Below are 21,767 nucleotides of genomic sequence, written 5' to 3' on the forward strand. Positions count from 1 at the left end.
ATTTTGTCACGTGTCCCCCGTAATCACTACCTACGTTTTATACATCATGGCGGTATTTTCAAAAGATTTTTATCAATTTTTTTGTAATGCGAAAATGAAATAGATAAACACGTGCTAAATAAACAAATGCATGAAAAACAATATTAATAGAGAGTTTGTGGAAAATGTCAAGTTTTACAGCGGGAATATTAAAAATTAAACCCTATAGGTAGGTATGTTACTTAATTTTGGCCTACTATATTTTCATATAATATGGAGCCATTAAAGAATATGAAACGCAAAAAAAGGAAAACACGAAGATGTCTTGATGAATTAAGAAAAAAAATACAGCAAACAAACGGTGCCTGTAAGATAAACAAAAATGCTGATTCTAAGATACATAAAAGTAAATCAAACTGCATAAAAAACAATTATATAACAAGTAACAGACTCACTTTATTTAACAAGGCTATCAGATCGGAAACTGTAACAAGATTGCAACTCTCCGAGTTAAAGAGTAAAATAATGAAATCAAATAAAGATAGAGAAACGATTACTTCTAACTTTCGAACAGACACTGTTTCTCCGACAGAACAGAATAATAATAAGCTTGTGTTAGAAACACAAAATAGAGATATTACAGAAGACAACAGTGAAATAGAAATTACTTCACCAATTTTAACTAATAGTAAATTAAACAGTGAAATAGAGTCTCCTAAAAGTGTTATATTATTTAGTCTTGAAAGTCAAAACGAAAGAGCATGCACCACAAATTTGAACAGTTCGCTTGAAACATCTTCAATATCCAGTTCGCCTTCCACTATAATTATCAATGAAGAAGCAAATATATTGGTTGACATCATGAACAAGATAGATATTCACTTGGAACAGAACTTTCCCCATCTTACAAATTATACTGAGATCACAGATAAAGAAATGGCAGTACTTAGAAGAATTCGATCTGAATCTGATAAATATATATCTGAATATCAACCTGATATACATAATACATCATTCAATTCACAGACCACAAGTCAAAATGTCTCGAGTAGTAGTCCAAATTCCTCACCCGAAGTTCTGATAATACAGGATCCAAAAGATTATCTTGGATGTTCTAGGTCCCAACTTTCAGAGTCAAAAAGCAGTGGAATACTTGAATTTAGCCAGAGCCCTATGGAAAGTACGAGCAACTCGTCCATATCAATACATATTCCATCCACCTCTGCAGTTGTTTCTGCTGTTTATTATACCCCAGAGTACTCATACTATCCCCACAGATTGAATAATTAAGACCTTTTTGTTCTTGTTAAGAGCCTTTGCACATGACATTTCCAAGCATAATCGAAATGTTTGAAACCATTATGCAAAAGTGCATAAAAAAAAATATTATTTTTGTGTCAGACTTTACTAAGACCCGCAAATTGCTAATGCGCGAGGCAGCCATTTTAGTGACGTCAGCACAAGACTGAAGTTTCGAGCTGATGGTATATTTATACTTTAATATACCTACGTCAAATGACGCCATTTCGATGCTAATGAGATGGTTCCAGCGCAATAGCAATTTGCGAGACTTGACAACAGTGAAACTCATTTTGTGTTAAAAGTTGTAAATAAAACTAATTTAAGTTGTTTGAATTATTCTATATTCATATAATAAGTTAACAGAATTTTAAAATTAAGGTTATAGATTATATTATTTAAACTAATTGAATATTTTCTAATTCGGTAATCAAATCCACGTGTTTAAAGGAATCAGGGGTTTTAGTGAATGTTTCTAATAATTTAGATTTATTTTTGTCTTTACCATTGTAGAACATTTGGAACTGATTTGCCAGGCATTGGGCTTCTTTGCCAGTTAATGCATTCTGAAAACAAATGGATACAAATTACATTAATTATATTGTACCTATGCCCGAGACTGCCCGCGTGGAATTAGACTTTCAAAAATTTCATGTGATCTCTTGGATTTTCCGGGATAAAAAGTAGCCTCCACTCCACTCTTCAGGTCTTCAACTATATCCATGCAAAAAATCAGGTCAATCAGGTACTTGTATTTTCGGAAAATACGAAAAAAACTTTTTTATTTTATTTCTTAATCTACACTAATATTATAAAGAGGAAAACTTTGTTTGTTTGTTTGTTTGTACTGAATAGGCTCAAAAACTACTGGACCGATTTTAAAAATTCTTTCACCATTCGAAAGCTACATTATCCACGAGTAACATAGGCTATATTTTATTTTGGAAAAAAATAGGGTTCCGTAAGATATTTGGGTTTTTCTGACACAAGGTGTAAAAAATCAACCAGAAAAGTTACTTATTTTGCGTACGCTGCCTAAACTATAAAAGATAGAACCATAAAATGTTCTAATTAATTGTAGATCTTATAAATATCTACAAAAAAGTCCGCGACACACTATACCCATCTATGTCGAGTGAGGCACAGCAACCATTTTTTTATTTAAAAATCTTGAATTTTTTTTGGACTACATTTAAACGCGTTTATTTTACTCATGCTATTAATCCTTATCAAAATAAATGATTTCATCACTAAGAACAGTTTATGGAGATAATATTTGGTCTTTGAATGATTAAAATTGGACGTTTGGTTTTGAAGTTATGGCGAAATTAAAATATTACGATTTCTGCTGCACGGCCCGTTGTATTATATAAAGAGGTAATGTCGTTAAGTTTGTTTGTAGGGGGTAATCTTTAGAACTACTGAACCGATTTTAAAAATTCTTTCACCAGTAGAAAGCTACATTATTCCTGAGTGACATAGACTATACGGGATCTTTAAAAACCTAAATCTACGCGGGCGAAGCCGCGGGGATCAGCTAGTTCTATAATAAACTAGCCGCCCCGGCGAACTTCGTACCGCCTAACAGTAGATTCTTTTTCAGAATTTTTTTAAAAAATTTCTCTCTGTAAGAACCATCCTCGTACTTCAAGGAATATTATAAAAAAAGAATTAGCGAAATCGGTTCAGCTGTTCTCGAGATTTGCGATGAGCAACACATTTAGTGATTCATTTTTATATTATAGATAAAGTTTATTGTTTACCTTGTCATAGTCTCCACGCATTAACACTATCCCCTTATCACTCATTTCTGTATAATGCACCATGGTTAGGCATTCCGGAGCATTCTCTTGATGGACCTGTGTAAAATAAATTAGATGTTATAAAACATTAATGTAAGTTAAGTAACATGATAAAGTTATGGACTTTATTTTTAAGTTTCGTAAGTACGCGGCCGAAAGTAATGTACATCGACCTTTAGAAGGAGATAGCAGATTTGTAGAGCACTGTCCCTGTCGTTGACACCGACAAAACGTAGGTAATACAGTAGGGCGATTGTCTAAAACCTGCATCAATCATTATTACAATCTCAATTGTTCTGATTAGCTGAATTTGTGCGATTCTTGTTGCAACAATGCATTGTGGCCAATAGTAAGGGAGCATTAACCAATCAGAGATGATTGCGATCGTGACATTGTAGCTGTCAAGCAACCGCGGTAGGGTCACTGGTATGAGTGATAGAGACAACGCTCTACAAAGCCGAAATGTCATTCTAAAGGCCGCTGTACATTACTTTCGGCCACGTACTGTAATTGTGTGCAACATTGTTTTCTTCACTGATATGACATTGGCGGAATTTTTGCAAGTACAAAGAGCCATAGAGAAGAAAAGAAGAAGAGTTCCGAAAACAGCATTCTTTATTGTTTCAAATACGTTTTTGTTATTTCTTATATTTTTCAAATAATATTTTTAAAAAAAATTATTGATTCGTATAAAATACCATTTTAATATCAACAATTATTACTTTGAGGTACTTACTTCCGACAATTTGCACAGTTCAGTGTTTTAGTATAATCCAGATACCTATAACAATCCATACTAATATTATAAATGCGAAAGTGTCTGTCTGCCAGCTAGCTTTTTACGGCCCATCCGCTAAACTGATTTTGAAATTTGGTACAAAGATTCCTTGCATCTTGGGAAAGGACATAGGCTACTTTTTATCCCGCAAAATATAAGAGTTTCCACGTGAATTTTAAAAATCGTAACTCACGCGGACGAAGTCGCAGGCATCAGCTAGTAATATTATAATTTGTTTCTGCCTTCAGTCTTCATAAAAATGTTATATACCTGATATGCAAGAAGTGGAGTAAAATGCACAGCATGTCTGTAACACTGGCACATAACATATTCATAGCCCTCCGATCTTGGCAATGGGAACAAGAAAGTGGGGTACTGCTTCATATTCTGGTGAATTTGACTGTATAGATCTTTTGGTATTGTAGCAGATATAACCTCCTTGTTTTTATGGTATACCTCCCATATGATTTGTACCTGAAAGTTAACAATTCATTTGTTGGTAATTCTTATGGTTTTATAATAAGCTTCCAGAAGACATTAGGAGATGTCTCTCAACAAGATAAAATGTAAACTTATTGCTGCCACACTTTTGCCCACTATGAGGACATTGGTACTGATTCTGAGCACAACAAAATTTTAGAGAATTCACATTTCACATCCGCTTCTTACTAATGTAATATGAAAAGGACAGACACAGTTTGATAGTTTTAAAAATTTAGAGCTGACAAACCTCGTGACTTTAGCTGCCAGTCACGAGCTTATGGTTTAAATTTGTAGCATGCACTAAAACTTAGAGTCTTTAAATGTAAAATTCATGTTCCGTCCTTTTTTAGCAATATTAAAAACAAAAGATGCAGATACTCTAAATTTAGTTTAGAGAAGGACAACAGAATCAGCGGCATTAGTAGGTTAACAGGCTGAGAATGATGAGTTTTTACCTCGGCTGCATCTTTGTCCTTTACAAGTTCCACTTTGAATATATCACTTAACTTTTTATCTTGTACTGTCAGATCTTCGGTGAGCGTCTCTTTTGGATTCAGTACTGATGAAAATTGTCTGCAAAATAATATATAAACAATAAACAAAAACACTGACAGCAAACTCACTAAAAAATTGTTGCTAGAAATATTTTTTTTTTAAAACGCTGGCCAAGTGCGAGTCAGACTCGCGCACCGAGGGCTCCATAATACAGTCGTACTTTTTCGACATTTTATTGAATTAAATCCGAAAAATACTAACTTTGTATCAACAGATCCAAATTTCTTTTTTTTCTCAGCATTCTTGCTCTTCTCCCGTTCTTCAACTTTTCTAAGAAACTCTTCTGGGGAAGTCTTCTGTAGGGCGGCGATTCGCTCGGCATACTTATCAAAGTAGGGATTCTTTTGTAGATTCTCCAGTGCTTTCTCTGATTTACTAGATGTAGTCATTATGGTACGGAAAATAGAGGAATGTTTTATGGAGGCGCTGATCAATCCCTTCAAACTAATTGCCATGCCCAACTAATAGATATATAGAACTAGAAACGATAAATAATGTTTTACTAACAGTCTAACACAACAATTTCTTGCTGTAATAGAGAGAAAGATAATAATCGGTTATTATTTACGTAACATTTTTATAGGTTATTAATGGGCACTTTGGGTTACTAGTCTGTGTTTTTTAACTGGTTTTACGGCTCTGGGTTCTAGCCCTTTTGAGCCTCTCTGTGCTGCGCATAGATTATCTACTATATACTAGAGATGCGATTCATACACGATTCATATGTTTATCACAGACCAATATCACCAATAACATTATGATGTTTACTTACTGTCACTTTGCCAGCACCCACAGATATACCAGATATGCAACTAGCGGGCCCCCTCAGTCCCTCTCGCTCAAGCAGAGGTACATACTTGTGAAATGTTATTCCGTCTATTTTACGTTCGCTTCAGCTATTGTAGCCTATTATACTGCAACCCACAATTGCACAATAACTTCAAAAACAACAAAACAAATCAATTATTTCTTTAAAATATTTGAGTCAACATAACCTTTGTTTAGCTCTAACAGTAAAAGTTACAACAAGTTATTGGTCTGTGGTTAGTGTCTAGAAAATTATATTCTAGGCCTTAAAAGACTGTTATCCAGGGCCGTAAAATAAATTAAAAAAAAAAAAAAAATTATATTCTGTGGTGATTATTGAAAAAATCAAAAAATGTTTCTAGGCCTAACAAAAACCTCAATTTTGTAAACATTTATTATTTACATTGAAATGGAGAATTATTCAAGAGTTGAAAAAATTGGCGAAGGGACATATGGCGTAGTTTACAAAGCACGAGATAAATTAACTGGTAAAGATATTGCATTGAAGAAAATTAAACTTGAAAAGTAAGTTTTGGCGCGTAAATTGACAGATTCAACTCATCATGCGAGGTGGTTGTTTTATTCTAAATAGATTAAAGTTATTAAATTACAAGAGAATTTGAGTATGAGATAAGGCTAATTAACTATCTACAAGTTATTAAGTAATGCTCGTAATCCTACAGTCTACTCGATTTATATGTGCATTTGTCACTAATGTTTACATTAATTTTAAGATAAAGTCAATCTTTATTTTCTAATTTAACATTTTCAAGATCCGGATCAACTACTTACTGCCTATAATTCCCATTTCAATTTTCTCTCATTTCCAAGAGCTTACTTTGGTTTGCAGTTAGTTACCTTATCATCTAGAACATGTCTCTTTATCATCATCAAAATCTAGCTTATTGCCGCGACTGCGTGGATTACACTAAACCCCTGTTTTACCCCTTAGGGGTTGAATTTTCAAAAACCCTTAGCGGATGTCTGAGTCATTATGTTATAATCTGCATGCCAAATTTCAGCCCCATCCGTCCAGTAGTTTGAACTGTACGTTTAAAATTCAGTCAGTCAGTCAACTTTTCCTTTTATCAGGGAGCACGGTAGTGCCCTGCCAAGACGAGCAAAACTAAAGAACGGAGCACTATGTACCTTTTCTCGAAGCGTTTTGTCGTATTTTCCAGCAGTCATAGCTTCCATCTGGATGACGCTAGAAAGCTGAAATTTTCAGGATATATATAGACAAGATACTCTTAAATTCAAAGGCTATTAAGCTGTGATAACCTAGTGGTTAGGACGTCCGCCTTCTAATCGGAGGTCGGGGGTTCGATCCCGGGTACACACCTCTAACTTTTCGGAGTTATGTGCGTTTTAATTAATTAAATATCACTTGCTTTAACGGTGAAGGAAAACATCGTGAGGAAACCTGCATGCCTGAGAGTTCTCCATAATGTTCTCAAAAGTGTGTGAAGTCTACCAATCCGCACATGGCCAGCGTGGTAGACTATGGCCAAAACACTTTTCACTCTGAGAGGAGACCCGCGCTCTGTAGTGAGCCGGTGATGGGTTGATCATGATGATGAGTCTTAAATTGGTGGAGTAGAGCAATAGACAAATAAACACGCCAAATTGAGTACCTCCGCATTTTTGGAAGTATTCATTCCTATTTAATTCCCATTTCCCATCCCATTTCATTTCATGTAAAATAATATGAATGTTTTAATTTCCAGTGAGCCAGAAGGAGTACCATCGACAGCTTTGCGGGAAATCTCCGTGTTGCGGGACCTGAAGCACCCGGCAGTGGTGCAGTTGCTTGACATAGTCCTGGCCGACACCAAACTGTTCCTGGTGTTTGAGTTTCTGCACATGGACCTTAAGAAGCTCATGGAATTGACTAAGGGCCCTTTGAAACTTGATGTTGTTAAGGTAATCATTTTAAGGGTTCTGTGTCAAAATGGTAGAAAAGGAACCCTTATGGTGTGACTAAGTCCATCCATCATTCATCACATCTGCCTATCATCACTATCCATATTATAAATGCGAAAGTGTGTTGGTTTGTTGGTTTGTCCTTCAATCATGTTGAAATGGAGCAACGGATCGACATGATTTTTTGCATGGGTGTAGTTAAAGACCTGGAGAATGACATAGGCTACTTTTTATCACGGGAAATCAAAGAGTTCCTATGGAATTTTTTAAGTAAAGTTTTTTTACCTGTCTATAAGAGGGTATTGCAATTTAACAATGTTAAAGTGGTTTAATATTATTTCCAGAGCTACCTCCAACAGTTACTAGAAGGAGTAGCATACTGCCACGCACACCGCGTGCTACACCGCGACCTCAAACCCCAGAACCTTCTAGTGGACACCGAAGGTCACATCAAGCTGGCAGACTTTGGTCTCGCACGGGCGTTCGGCATCCCAGTGCGAGCGTACACGCACGAGGTGGTAACTCTGTGGTACAGAGCCCCAGAGATACTGCTCGGGACCAAGTTCTACTCCACGGCCGTCGACGTGTGGAGCCTGGCTTGCATTTATGCTGAAATGGTTAGTATTACAATTTGTTACTACCCTCATCATCATCATCATCATCATCATCAGCCTGTGGACGTCCACTGTTGGACATAGGCCTTCCCTAAAGAGCGTCACCACACCCGGTCCTCAGCCTTCCTCATCCAGCTACTTCCCGCCAGCCTCTTTATATCGTCGGTCCATCGCGCTGGAGGGCGTCCCACACTACGCTTGCTTAAACGCGGTCTCCACTCACGGACTTTCCGGCTCCAACGGCCATCGCCTCTACGACAGGCATGACCTGCCCACTGCCACTTCCGCTTGCTAATAGTTTGAGCTATGTCAGTGACCTTGGTTCTCCTGCGGATCTCCTCATTTCTGATCTTGTCCCTCAAGGAAATTCCTAACATAGCCCTCTCCATAGCTCGCTGAGCGACTTTGAAAATTCAGTGTCCACGTTTCAGCACCATAGGTGAGGACGGGAAGAACACACTGGTTAAAGACTTTCGTCTTGAGGCACTGAGGAATTGACGATGAGAAGGCTTGACACAACCTACCCTCATTTCAAAAAAATAATGTTTGTCTGTTCGTTACCTATGTGTTCGCATATCGCTTATCTGATTAATTTGAAACTTTGTACAGCTGTTTTTAGCACTCGCATGGAAGATCATTACACCTCACCCATAGAAATCCTAATAACAAGGCATTGGCTCCTGTATACCAGTTGAAACTATACAGAACGCATGTCGCCGCCTTGCTTATACTTAAACATACTTTACATAGTTATACGTATAGTTATATTAGTATTAGTTATATACGTTATAGTTATACGCAATCACGCAAACACATTTACGCTGAATGGTGTGCAGAGAGAATTAAGCCGTAGGATTACGCGTTAAGGTTGCAAATGCGTTGCATCGTTCGCTTAACTCGCACGTCGTTGCCCTTGCGACGGCCGCGTCCTCAGCACGGCGACAGCAAAACATGACTGATATGAAGATTACTTGGAAGAATTTTGCGACTATCAATGATGATTATGAGTTATGACTTACGAGTAAAATTATTGTTCATTAAAATAATGATCAGATTTTTTATGTTTAATTTCAGGTAAGCGGTAAAACCCTCTTCCCAGGCGACAGCGAAATCGATCAACTATTCAGAGTGTTCAGAGCTCTCGGCACACCGGGCGACGACGTGTGGCCGGGAGCCCGGCTGCTGCCCGACTACCGCGCAGCGTTCCCGCGCTGGCCGAAGCGCGAAGCACGGACGCTTCTTCCCACAACCGCGCGCGCTTCAGTCCACGCTTGTACGCTGTTCGAAGCGATGCTTCGCTACGAGCCCAGCGAGCGCGTGTCGGCGCGCGCCGCGCTTCAGCACCCGTACTTCGCGGACGCGCGCCTCGTCCCCCCAGCGTTGCCTGCCATGCCAGCCTCCTCCTCCTCCACTATACACAGCCTCGCCGATCTATGATTAATGACTCGATATTTCTTTTTATAATAATTATAGTCTGACCAGAAATGTAAAAAACTTGCTCTGGGGGCGCCACTAGTGTCTGATATATGGCCACAGTATATTAGGGTCTTGTGTTACCGTGCGACAAGGCTATCTTGGCGCGTGGCGAAAATCGGAACTAACGTTGCCGTCAAGTGTCCCCTTTGTTCTTCTTTGTTCTCCAACAGCGCCCCCCTGTCAATGTCATTCAAGTGCCAAGATAGCCTTGTCGCACTATTATTAGCTTTCCACAATATGTCGAGGTATTTTATTTTTCTCGTCAGGCTTTATAAATGTACTTGTTTTAAATAAACATGAATTATGGACTAAATAAAAAGTAGACCTTTAACATTAAATTTTTTAGCTCTCATAATTCCCCAATATCACTAACCACTAATTAACAACTAATGTATAAAGTCTGGCTTTCCTGTAACTATCGAATTAAGTCGTATTTAATGAAATTGGATTAATAATGCGCTAACGCATAAATAACGGACAGACAGACATGAAACTCCATTTGTAGTAGGTAGATATGCCATTGCTCGATATTTTTCTATTTATTATTATACAAGGCTTGTTTTACATAAAGATGATTTTAAAGTTAAATGAGATTATGGACTAAATAAATATTTGTGGACATTTAACATGTACATAGCCGTTTAATTTTATAACCCTCATTCCCTAATATTACTTATGTAATATAACCCTCGTTCCCTAATATTACTTCTGTAATATTTAGGATTAGGAGGCCAGATTAGGAGATAATATAGTGTACAAGACAGGTGCACTCTATTCCCTCACTCTTAAAGCCCGATGGGACGGAAATCCGACACGACCGCAGAGAGATCAGGCGTAGGACCGACGGCTTTACGTGCTCTCTGAGACACGCCAGGCTAGTATTATTATAATTTAAACAACTTTACTGTTAACAAAATTACAGAGAGTGAGAATAGGTTCAGTACTTAAAAAAAACAAAGGGCGACCTTATCACTAAACTAATTATTATATTAGATTTTCTTATCAAAAAAACCTATCGATAGTTGGCGACTAGGTCGACATGGCTATCGAGGTGGGGACGTCTCGCTAACCCGGCGAGAGATAGAGCGGGTGCTGTGGGGAGCGTCCCCCGCCTCAAACCCCGAGAGCCATGTCGAACTGTCGCGAATTATGGTATTCCCTAATATTAATCAACCATTTGTATGTATAAAGCTTGGCTTCCACTAATAAAACGACATGCGTTACAACCCTATGAAGGACTTAGGTTACAAAGAAAACTCAATAAACAATTTTAATACGTATTTATTATTTTATACTATAAGTAAGTCATTTAAAACTAAAAGTATGAACACTATTTTCATAGCGACATACCAGGCTTAAAAAAGTCTCAGTCCATACTTGAATAAAAACTTAAGCCCATTAGGCACGGTCGACTAGTCGTCCGGCAACTCAGTCGACGGCGACCGTTACGGCGGTTACGCACTCATCCGATCCGAGTCCGTGAAAATACCTTTTTGTTTTGTATGGAAGCTTATCACATATCATGTTTTTTTTATTTTATTTTTTTATTCAGATACAAGTTAGCCCAAGACTGCAATCTCACCTGGTGGTAAGTGATGATGCAGTCTAAGATGATAGCGGGCTAACCTGGAAGGGTTTGACAGTTTTTATTAAACCCATACCCCTTTGGTTTCTACACGGCATCGTACCGTAATGCTAGATCGCTTGGCGGCACGGCTTTGCCGGTAGGGTGGTAACTAGCCACGGCCGAAGCTTCCCACCAGACCAGACCAGAAATTTAGAAATTATAAAATTCCAAACCCCTGCTAAGAATCGAACCCAGGACCTCCCACTAAGACCCCAGCGCTCACAACTGCGCCAGGGAGGTCGTCAAAAATATGTCATAGATAATCGCTGGTATTCTCACGGATGACGTATATAGAACTCGGATGACGGAATTGCAGTGCGTAATCGCCGTAACGGTCGCCGTCGACCGAGTTGCCGGGCGACTAGTGGACCGTGCGTAATGGTACGTATAAATGCACGCGTCAACTCAAGTACACGTTCACGGTCTCCACAACTTGAGTAGCCCGTCTTCACTGTAGGTGGCCAACAGATTTTGATGCGGGTGGTGAGTCATACCTATTACAGCTTTTTCGTGAATCTGCAAGTAATAATTTTTTTTTAGAATAGAATATATTTTATTCAAGTAGACTTATTACAAGTGCTTTTGAATCGTTAACTAGTTTAATCTACCAATTAAATCTAAACATATAAAAGGAAAAGGTGACTGACTGACTGATCTATCTATACGCACAGCTCAAACTACTGGACGGATCAGGCTGAAATTTGGCATGCAGACAGCTAGTATGACGCTAAGAAAGAATTTTGAAAATTCAACCACCAAGGGGGTGAAACAGAGGTTTGAAATTTTAGTAGTCCAGGCGAACGAAGTCGCGAGCATAAGCTAGTGTTAGCTAAAACTACTCAAAATTTTCGCAAAACTTTTACAAATTCCTTTTTTATCATGAATAAGCTGATACCCGCGAATTTTTCCTCGTGGATTTTTTTATTTTTTTATTCGTTATAGGCGCACGCTTGACCACGATCACACCTGATGGAAAGTGATGATATGGCCTAAGATGGTACGCGTTTGCCTAGAAGGTGCCTATTCACTCTTGTTTTAAAGATACCCGGATTATAATTGACAGGAAACACTGATCTAGGAAGAGTATTCCAGACCCTAGCCATGCGTATAAGGAATGAGGACGCAAAGCGTTTCGTGCGCGAAGATGGAATGTTGACGACATAGGGGTGAAAACTCGCCCGGTGTCTTGCGGTACGGTGGTAGAAAGGTGAGGGAGGGACAAGATCGAACAGCTCCTGCGCACACTCTCCGAAATATATCCTGTAAAACACCGATAGGCCGGCAACTTTTCGGCGGTGATCAAGACTTTGAAGCTTCCCCAAAAGTGGTGAATCTTCGCCTATAAGTCTCCTGGCTCGACTATCAACGGCGTCTAAAGCGGCTATTTGGTATTTAGCAGAGCCATCGAAGAGATGACTGCAGTACTCCATGCACGACCGGACCTGGGCCTGATATAAGGTTACCAGTTGGTGCGACGTGAAGTACTGCTTGACTTTGTTGAGAATACCAAGTTTTTTGGCAGCAGTCTTGGCTTTAGCTTCGATAGCCCTTCCGAAGTTGATATTGGCTGAAATGTCGAGACCTAAGAGATCAATATGATCGGTGATAGGAACGACACCTCGGAAAGTGGGAGTCAAGGTGAAAGGACTCCGTTTAGCTGTATTTAGGTTTTTAAAAATCTCGTGGGGACTCTTTGATTTTCCGGGATAAAATGCGTAAAAGTAAACGGTCTGTAGTGTGCAGGGCCACTCTAGTGCGACATGCACTCATACGAAATGATTGAAATATTTTGACGCTTTGTGCAGCGTCGCTGTACTCCCGTAAATTGCTAATGCGCGTGGCCGCCATTTTAATGACGTCAGCACTAGACTGAAGTTTCGAACTAGTGGTATATTTTTATGTCGGCTGACGTCATTTCGATGTTAATGAGACATGGTTCCAGCGCAATAGCAATTTGCGGGACTTATAATACGGTCCGGACTTAAGGCTAACAAAACCCATTTGTTTGCCTTCGTTGGGCTGGTATGTACGCAACTTACATTAATAGTCCTCTCCAGTTTCCCGCTGGCCGCGCAGAAAGCGTAGAGCACGAGGTCCTCTCCCGCGCAGTACACGAGTCTACCGCGCGCGCCCAGCGCGGCGCACACCAGCGACCCGCCCTCCGCCTCGCGACGCCCGCTCGAGAATGAACGCACTATCTGACCCTACAATTTTTTTTAATAAGACGAATAAAATCATCACTTTTCTAATAAATGAAAATCACCGCAAACATTATATCCAAAATTACCATACCAATGAAAAAAATTAAACACATTCTTTAAGAGTGAGTAGACATTCATTTTTTCCGTGACGGAAAACTCAGTGAGCAAACCTGCATAAGAGTTCTCCATGTTCTCAAAGGTGTGTGAAGTCTGCCAATCCACACTTGGCCAGCGTGGTAGACTATGGCCAAACCGATTCTAATTCTGAGAGGAGACCCTTGCTCTGTTGTGAGCTGGTGATGAGTTGATTATGATGATGATACATTTATTCTTATTTTTAACCGACTTCTAAAAATGAGGAGGTTCTCAATTCGTCAGAATCTTTTTTTATAATATTTGTGGACCAATAACGTACCTGCATGTTCATAATGACTACGGTGTTAGTGCGGTTGCACACTACGAAGTGGTCAGGGTTCTTCGGCGTCAACAGCAGGGAGTTGACGGGGGGTTCCCCGGACCCCAGGGGCTTGAGGGTCGCCGTGCACTCGCCAGTCCGCACCGACCATACCTGTGGAAAGATAAGCAAACTTTAACACTTTAAATTAAGTTAATTTGGCAGAAGCATCAAAAAGTAGCGTGTGGAAGTCCTTACTAGAGACCTATGTCCAGCAGTGGACGTCTGTCGGTTGATGATGATGATGATGGTGAGAATATTACCTTGACTGTACCATCAGAAGAAGCACTGAGCACGCTATGACCATCCGGAGTAAACACCGCTTCGTTGACGAAGGACGTGTGTCCGCGGAACTCTTTGAGGATCTTGCCAGATTTGAGCCCGTGGATTCTGTAAAAGTAGGACTTATTTATTTTTAAGACTCTACGAAGAATTTTTCGGGAATTCAAGTCAAAGGCGTGCAGTCCATAGAGGCGTAAAACCACTGGTTATTTTTTTTAATAAAAATGGCGAGCAAACGAGCAGGCGCTTCACCTGATGTTAAGTGATTACCGCCACCCATGAATATTTATACCTCCTTATTCAAAAACTAGCTGATGCCCGTGACTTCGTCCGCATGATTTACATTTTCAAAATCCCGCGGGAACTCTTTGATTTTCCGGGATAAAAGTAGCCTATTGTGTTAATAATCCAGGGTATAATCTATCTCCATTCCAAATTTCAGCCAAATCCGTCCAGTAGTTTTTTTGCGTGATTGAGTAACAAACATCCAAACATCCACACTTTCACATTTATAATATTACTAGCTTATGCCCGCGACTTCGTCCGCGTGGAGTAAACAAAATTTAAACTCCTATTTTACACCCTTAGGGTTGATCTTTAACAATGAGATTTTAACATAAAATGAGCTTAATAAAATATGGCATTAAAAATGCAACCCCTATAAGGGTGAAATAGGGATTTGAAGTTTGTATGAAAGTCTGTCAGTTTTGAAGTAAGAAAAATTTTGCCCATAAGTAGAAAATTAAGGGGTTTGAAATTTGTATGAAAGTCTGTCAGTTTTAAAATTTAAATCAAGATATTGAGTCAGTCAGTCAGTCAGTCACCTTTTCCTTTTATATATATATAGATTAGGATTAGGATAAACACAGGGTTTAAAAAGAACGCTAGCGAAAACGAAGAGAGATGATAGTACTGATTATTACTGATAAGTTACCACAAATAACTCACCTGATAGTGCGGTCGAAGGATGCGGAGAGGATCTGCGTGTTGTCGCGCGTGAACTGCAGACACGTGACGCCCTTCGCGTGCGCGCGCTCCAGCTTGCGCTGCACCTGACCTGACGACACTTTCCATACCTGCACATGTGTGTTATGTATGTAAGGGATTGTGTTATAACCCTCACCCTAAACGAAATCATGAACTGCTATTCCGGCCGAGACTTGTATAGTACTCTTTTCTCCTTTGCGAGAAAACAATAAATAAAAGTAAGCGGCCGAAAGTAATGTACTTTATTATTATACCATAATGTGCACTGTCCTTACAGGGGAGTCCTAATGCGACAGTGCACTCTTATCTATCTTATACCTAGTAACAATAATTATACTTAAAATTAAAAAATAAATTATTTACAACGACCATTATTAATCTACTACTTAACGGCTATCTTATTGTTATCCTTGTGAGCTCAGTCAGAGAGCAACAAAAAATATCTATTTTTTCGGCTACGAAGTTAAGTTGGTACGCCCGTACGGCACGGCCAGCAGCGGCGGCCGGCGTCTCCGCTCCACGTACCTCTCCGGGGCACACAGACTAACCTGCGCCAATATGTCTGCATTGCAAACCTTCCCTCTCAATATCTTGAAGATATATATAAAGAGCGCAAGTTCCCTCCTTACCCTCAGCTCGAGCTACATCGACCTTTATAAAAAGATAGCAGATTTGTAGAGCACCTGTCTGTCGTTGAGACCGACAAAACGTCATATGTGGTCATAACGGTATGAGTGACAGAGACAACTCTCTACAAAGCCGAAATGCAATTCTAAAGGCCGATGTACATTACTTTCGGCCGCGTGCTGTACATGTAATTTGTACTGTTATATTGAATTATGAAGATTGAAACTTTGAAACACAAGTTTTGAAACAATGAACACTTTCGCCAAGTAAAATGTTCTTTTTCGAAGAACTAAATACTGATAAGAAACCCTTATAGGATCACTTCATTGTCTGTCTGCTGTCCTGTCTGTCAAGCCAATCAATTGCCGAGCAAGTGAGAGAAACTAAATTATGTTATGTTATAAGATGAGAAAATCTTACTTTGATCTTGCCGTCATTGGAGCCAGCAGCCAATGTGTCACTATCACGAGCAAACGCTAAGCTCAACACAGCTTCCTCCATGCTCATGTACTCGTCATGAGCTTGATAACGGAGATCCTTACGTATCTTGCCCGTTGTGAAGTTCCACACTTCCACTAGGCCATCTACTGAACCCGTGACTAGGTATTGCCCGTCTGGAGAGAACCTGGAATACAAGGCGTGTTTGATAAAGGTTTGAAGATATCAAAAGATTTCTCTTAATGATTTTAGGCTTATTTCATGATTTAATGACATCAGTACCCTTATTATAAATGCGAAAGTGTGTTTCTTTGGTGGTTTGTTGGTTTGTCCTTCAATCACGTCGCAACGGTGCAACGGATTTACGTGATTTTTTACATGGGTACCTATAGATAAAGACATGGAGAGTGACAAGGCTACTTTTTATCCCGCAAAATCAAAGTTCCTACGGGAAGTCGCGGGCATCAGCTAGTTGCTATATAAGCTGTAGTGTATAAAAGTGTTGTATGGAAATTTCTACAGTGTTGGCTCTAGCTCCTCTTGGCACTTGAAAGACATTGACAGGGGGGCGCTGTTGGAGAACAAAGGCTTAGAATATTCAAATAAGAACAAAGGGGACACTTGACGGCAACGTTAGTTCCGATTTTCGCCACGCGCCAAGATAGCCTTGTCCCACTGTATAGTGCCTGAGTCTAGCCTCCTAAGGCCTATGCTCCCATGCTCTCCTGGTATTTTATGTAAGCTACAGTTGGTGTTACGCAAAAGGTATCTGAACTTGCACTTGCGCAGTGCAATATATCGCTCTATATATTTAGTGTTTCATTAAAACGCCTCTGACCATGTACCTGCATACCTGTATTGGGAGATTTATCGATGTATGTCTAGACTCAAGAGCATAATATGTAATTACCAGAAAAGGTGAAGAATGACAATAAGCTCACCCACAGGCAGTGGCGTGCAGGTCATAGAGGCATAAATGCACTGCTTACCCCAGTTGAATAGCTCAATGCATATTTTTCATAATGACCTGCCAGTAAACAGGCTCCTACTTAACTAGTGCCTACCCTGGCTTCAAACCCTGTACACCCCACTGCCCACAGGTCACCCTCGCATATCACTGTTTCATTTCCTCTCAATTGAAGTGAAAAGGTGTAAGAGTTTAACACCAGATGAGATTGCAGTCAATGGCGAACTTGTATCGGAAATAAATGCCCTCAAATAAAGGCAAAACATAATAATGTAAAATAAATAAATACCTTGCGCATTCAACATGTGATTTCTGGCCAAACTTAATCATTTTGGAGAGCTGTGTTGGGCACTGATCATCTTCTTCATCTCTTATTGCAGCTTTGCCTCTGAACAAATCGATGGTTGTACCTAGAAGGAAAATAATTCTTAAAAATTGAAGAAAATATTTAATACTAGATGATGCCCGCGACTTCGTCTGCATGGACTTAGGTTTTTCAAAATCCCATGGGAACTTCGGAACTGGGAACAAATTTCGTCAAAATCGGTTAAACGGAAAGGTGAAAGGCTAGCAGACAGACAGACAGACACACTTTCGCATTTATAATATTAATATGGATGAATTAAGGTTACCTCCATTTTTAAGGGTTTGTATCTCCAGAGAAAAAATAACCTTTATAGATCACATCATTGTCTGTTGTGTTTGTTAAGTCCCGTTGACTTAGAATTATGAAAGGCAGGCAGCAATGTCTTATTGCACAAGCAAGGGGAAAAATCAGAACACAGTGAATTTGTGGTCACAAAGAAATTAAGAAGTGTTATTTCTTGTTGATGGTATGGAACCCTTAGTGATGTCCGTCTCGCACTTGGCCGTTTTTGATACAGAAGTAGGAACTATTCAATTTTCTAGTTCTTTTCTAGACCGTGGCGTGTGGCAGTCCCTACAAGAGATCTATGTCCAGCAGTGAACGTCTATCGGCTGTTGATGAGTTGATTATACACTTACCAGGGGGTAACAGCCCCTGATGCTGTTGCCACTTGAGTGCCTGCCCCAACAAAGCCAGCAGACGTGACGACGGGACTACAGAAACTTCGCCTGCCAAAGCCGCAGCGAGCGCCGCGCGTCTCCACTCTTTGCCCCCTCCCGCCGTTCCTCGAGCCCCGCCGTAGGCCTCCCGCGGGTCGAAATACGAACGAGCTAGCATATTTTCTGTAAAAGAATATTTAAAATATTACTAAGGAATGCCTCAGGAAAATTGGTTCAGGCTTGAAGGGGTAACAAATATACAATTTTACAAAATTTTCTTTCGCATGATATACCAGTGCAACATTGGGGAAACAAAGGTATGAGCTAAAATTGAGCTGCCTAAGAAGTAGGAACTAAAGCAGAATGTCAAGGTTGTAAGTTTGGCTGAAAGTATCTTAATTTAGGAACTAGCTGATGCCCACGACTTCGTTCGTCCATGTGGAATTAGGTTTTTTAAAAATCCTGTGAGAACTCTTTAATTTTCCGAAATAAAAAGTAGCCTATGTCACTCTCTAGGTCTTTATCTATACCCATGCAAAAAACCACTTCAATTCGTTACACCATAGCGACGTGATTGGAGGACAAACCAACAAACAAACACAGTTTCGCATTTATACTAAGGGCACTGATTTTCAAAAACTTAATCCACGCGTACGAAGTCGCGGGCATTAGCTAGTGTTTCAAACACTTGTTTCTATCAATTTTACCACACCATGCCAAGCTACCATCAAAATTGGAAAGTTGTAGCGAGATAGCATCCTCCTAGGGCTGTAAATTCCGAACCTAGCTGAAATTATCTAACTTTAAGTCAATCTTATCACAGACTAGCAGACTAACTGTTTGATTTCCCAGGATAAAACTCCTATGTCACTCCCCAGGTCTTTAACTATACCCATGCAAAAATCACGTTGATCCGTTGCTCTGTTGCAACGTCATTGAAGGACAAACCAACACACTTTCACATTTATAATATGGGTACTGATTGATGTAGGTCACATACCTAGATGCATATATCTGTCAGTCTCCTGCTGCTTCATCAGTAGGCAGGGTTGTGTTTGCCGCAGCAGTGTTCTTGCAGCACCCAGCTCCCTCAACTCAATCAGTTCCAGTACAACTTGTTCATATAGATCCATCAACTTTTTATCTGGTAACTTGAGCGATGCTGTGGCTTTAAGGACTGTGTCCCAGTGGCCGTTGTTGATGTCTGCACAGAATCCATCCACACTGTCTACCGTGTTGAGAGACACGCCTGTTTCTTCCTACAAATAAACAGATTTTGTTTAATATCAAGTCAAGAGTGAATAGGCATCTTCTAGGCAAGAGCGCTCCATCTTAGGCTGCATCATCACTTGCCACCAGGTCTGATTACAGCCAAGCGATAGTCTATAAATAAAAAATAAAAATGGTTGGAGTGCAAAAGCAGTGTTGAGGTTGGTATTGGGTTCCTGAACATCATCACTGGTCTCCTCTCCGAATGAGAAGAGTTTGGCCATAATCTACCACACTGGCCAAGTTCAGATTGGCAAACTTCACACACCTTTGAGAACATTGTGGAGAACGTTTAGACATGCAGGATTCTTCACGATGTTTTCCTTTACTGTTAAAGAGGAATGCATTGGGCGTAATGACAGTTTTTGTATTGAAAACTTGCCAAATATCAAGTTTACTCTCGGATAAGGATCTCGTGTAAAATTTACTTAACTATACCATAAATGACTGCCATTTTTCGATTACTTATTTTCAGGTTCCAACATAAGAACCGGCAGTACATTTTTTATTAATAAAATAAGGATTTGTAAGCAAATTATAATATTATCTGAACTAACCTGCAATGTTTGTAATGTTTTGGTGAGGTTAGACTCTTTGAGGTATTGTTGAATGAGGCGAATAACACTGAAAAACAAATACAAGAACAATATTATATCATCGAAAACTCCCATTCATTTTAAAAAACGATAAAAAGCCTTTATACTTACTCCGCAGATTCTATTTCTATGGACATTGTTTTGTTTTGTATTTACTCAATTAAAAGTTAGAAAATCTTCGTGTAATTGGGTGTTCCTTAATACCATTTACTGCGATAAATCTATGTGCAATGGCATAGCAATCATAAACCAAAAAACTGAGGGAATTGTCGAGGAATATTATTATTATTTTATTGGATAGGATAAACAAAATTTTTTTGGAAACTAACGACACCACGGATACCACTGACACCACACTGACACTGACAAAGAGTATATAATCATCACAGACCAATAACATATAATCACTACCTTTTATTTCTGGTCGGTGATCACTACCTTGTCACTACCATATAACTATGGATGTAGGTATATTATAATAGGCACTCTTTGTTATGGATTTTTGGAATCCATAGAACCCACAGACAAAACATAAAGGTTCTCATTATTTATTAAATCACCATAATCACATTGTATAATTAATTTATTTAAGAGTTTCATAATGTTTTCTAATGCATTTCAGTAAAAGCCGAAATACTTCAAAATATCTTTTTTATAAACAAATTATACGACGCAGAAAATTATATAAAAAAAACTGGCTTGCCTGTGGCAAGTCACTTTAGAACTGTCAAAATAGCTCTCTCGTTGCCAAATAATTGTTGTTTTATTAGTTTTACGGCTAAATTTCTCTAAAAAATGCATCGAGATCGAGATTTTCGCGAAGTATATTCTTTAAAAACCCCATATGATTCACAAAATGCCTTTGCAAATTACGAGATACGGTGATTTCGTCGAATAATCCCTAAGCATCTAAACGTCAGATTGTTTTTAAAGTTGTTTTGTGCCTATTTTGTTATAAATATCATGTAAATAAGATGTGATTTAAGTGTTTAAAACCTTAATTAGTGTCTGTGTGTAGTTTAAATAAGTGTGAAGTGTTAAAAAAATGAAAGTGATATGTTGTGTTAAGGTTAGTTTTGGTTCCCGCTTTTACCTTATTTAGAGGTCTTGTCCCCGTTAGCAGCCTACGGTTCGGTGAGTAGTAGCGAATAAGTTTTCTATTGAAAGATATCCAAACGTTCTAATTCCGGCAAATCGTCGATTTCTATGTAAATGTCGTACAAACTGATTGTTTTGATTGAGTGAAAGGCAGGTATTCTGTGTTGTTATTGTTGTATGATTTCTCCTCCTTCTACTCTCCTTTCATATGTTTTATAAGAAAAATAGTACATATCGAGGTCCATTTCAACAAGTAATGCTAGCTGTTGTTTGTAAACAAAGTCCCATGTGCATTGGAATCCATTGCATTTTTTATACACAAACATTTCATAGGTTAGGTAGAATATGAACAAGTTGAAACAATATCTTGTAGTTAAAATGACACAGTGTGTTTGTAAATTTCAGTTAAGAACATTTCAAGGTCAAGTGCAACATATCGTAATAAATATCACAATTTATTAATAGGTAATTGCAAAATT

At 39.1% G+C, this 21,767-nt stretch overlaps 3 protein-coding genes across 4 annotated transcripts; 1 reads left to right on the top strand and 2 right to left on the bottom strand.

Annotated features, from left to right (window-relative positions):
• Positions 1 to 1,605: 1,605 nt before the first annotated feature.
• On the bottom strand, positions 1,606 to 5,511 carry LOC117985697 (ATP synthase mitochondrial F1 complex assembly factor 1). The gene is made up of 5 exons (XM_034972460.2): positions 5,098 to 5,511; positions 4,797 to 4,914; positions 4,129 to 4,332; positions 3,042 to 3,137; positions 1,606 to 1,844 (listed from the first exon to the last, which is right to left on the bottom strand). Exons 1-5 carry the CDS (start codon positions 5,349 to 5,351, stop codon positions 1,677 to 1,679), a joined length of 840 nt encoding a protein of 279 aa, XP_034828351.1. The 5' UTR covers positions 5,352 to 5,511; the 3' UTR covers positions 1,606 to 1,676.
• A 535-nt stretch (positions 5,512 to 6,046) lies between these two features.
• Cdk2 (Cyclin-dependent kinase 2) lies at positions 6,047 to 10,348 on the top strand. 2 transcript variants are annotated; one of them, XR_011237204.1, is made up of 5 exons: positions 6,047 to 6,228; positions 7,431 to 7,626; positions 7,971 to 8,243; positions 9,315 to 9,787; positions 9,924 to 10,348. XR_011237204.1 is itself a non-coding variant. In XM_034972459.2 (4 exons), the coding sequence occupies exons 1-4, from the start codon at positions 6,113 to 6,115 to the stop codon at positions 9,675 to 9,677; spliced, it is 948 nt and encodes a 315-aa protein (XP_034828350.1). In that variant the 5' UTR covers positions 6,047 to 6,112; the 3' UTR covers positions 9,678 to 10,348. The 2 variants fall into 2 exon arrangements, 1 of the variants encoding a protein (XP_034828350.1); XM_034972459.2 differs by having other exon boundaries at positions 9,315 to 10,348.
• A 634-nt stretch (positions 10,349 to 10,982) lies between these two features.
• Positions 10,983 to 20,539, bottom strand: Smu1 (Smu1 spliceosomal factor). Its single transcript, XM_069501210.1, has 12 exons — positions 20,302 to 20,539; positions 20,152 to 20,218; positions 19,326 to 19,584; positions 18,305 to 18,508; positions 17,589 to 17,709; positions 16,315 to 16,519; positions 15,229 to 15,356; positions 14,262 to 14,388; positions 13,960 to 14,112; positions 13,383 to 13,547; positions 11,729 to 11,859; positions 10,983 to 11,104 (listed from the first exon to the last, which is right to left on the bottom strand). The coding sequence occupies exons 1-11, from the start codon at positions 20,325 to 20,327 to the stop codon at positions 11,761 to 11,763; spliced, it is 1,554 nt and encodes a 517-aa protein (XP_069357311.1). The 5' UTR covers positions 20,328 to 20,539; the 3' UTR covers positions 10,983 to 11,104; positions 11,729 to 11,760.
• Positions 20,540 to 21,767: the final 1,228 nt, after the last annotated feature.

This window comes from Maniola hyperantus, chromosome 10, assembly GCF_902806685.2.
Source record: "Maniola hyperantus chromosome 10, iAphHyp1.2, whole genome shotgun sequence".
NCBI classification, from domain to species: domain Eukaryota; kingdom Metazoa; phylum Arthropoda; class Insecta; order Lepidoptera; family Nymphalidae; genus Maniola; species Maniola hyperantus.

What these genes read in the sequence shown, in the direction of transcription:
- LOC117985697 (XM_034972460.2), bottom strand. Translation starts at nt 5,351, where the DNA reads ATGGCAATTAGTTTGAAGGGATTGATCAGCGCCTCCATAAAACATTCC. An exon ending in TTTGGATCTGTTGATACAAA is followed by an intron (nt 4,915 to 5,097) that starts GTTAGTATTTTT and finishes ATTATTTTGCAG; the next exon opens with ACAATTTTCATCAGTACTGA. An exon ending in CTCCACTTCTTGCATATCAG is followed by an intron (nt 3,138 to 4,128) that starts GTATATAACATT and finishes TATTTTACACAG; the next exon opens with GTCCATCAAGAGAATGCTCC.
- Cdk2 (XM_034972459.2), top strand. Translation starts at nt 6,113, where the DNA reads ATGGAGAATTATTCAAGAGTTGAAAAAATTGGCGAAGGGACATATGGC. An exon ending in AAGAAAATTAAACTTGAAAA is followed by an intron (nt 6,229 to 7,430) that starts GTAAGTTTTGGC and finishes TTTAATTTCCAG; the next exon opens with TGAGCCAGAAGGAGTACCAT. An exon ending in CTTGCATTTATGCTGAAATG is followed by an intron (nt 8,244 to 9,314) that starts GTTAGTATTACA and finishes GTTTAATTTCAG; the next exon opens with GTAAGCGGTAAAACCCTCTT.
- Smu1 (XM_069501210.1), bottom strand. Translation starts at nt 20,327, where the DNA reads ATGTCCATAGAAATAGAATCTGCGGA. An exon ending in ATAGAAATAGAATCTGCGGA is followed by an intron (nt 20,219 to 20,301) that starts GTAAGTATAAAG and finishes TTTGTTTTTCAG; the next exon opens with TGTTATTCGCCTCATTCAAC. An exon ending in CTTCTGATGGTACAGTCAAG is followed by an intron (nt 14,113 to 14,261) that starts GTAATATTCTCA and finishes ATCTTTCCACAG; the next exon opens with GTATGGTCGGTGCGGACTGG.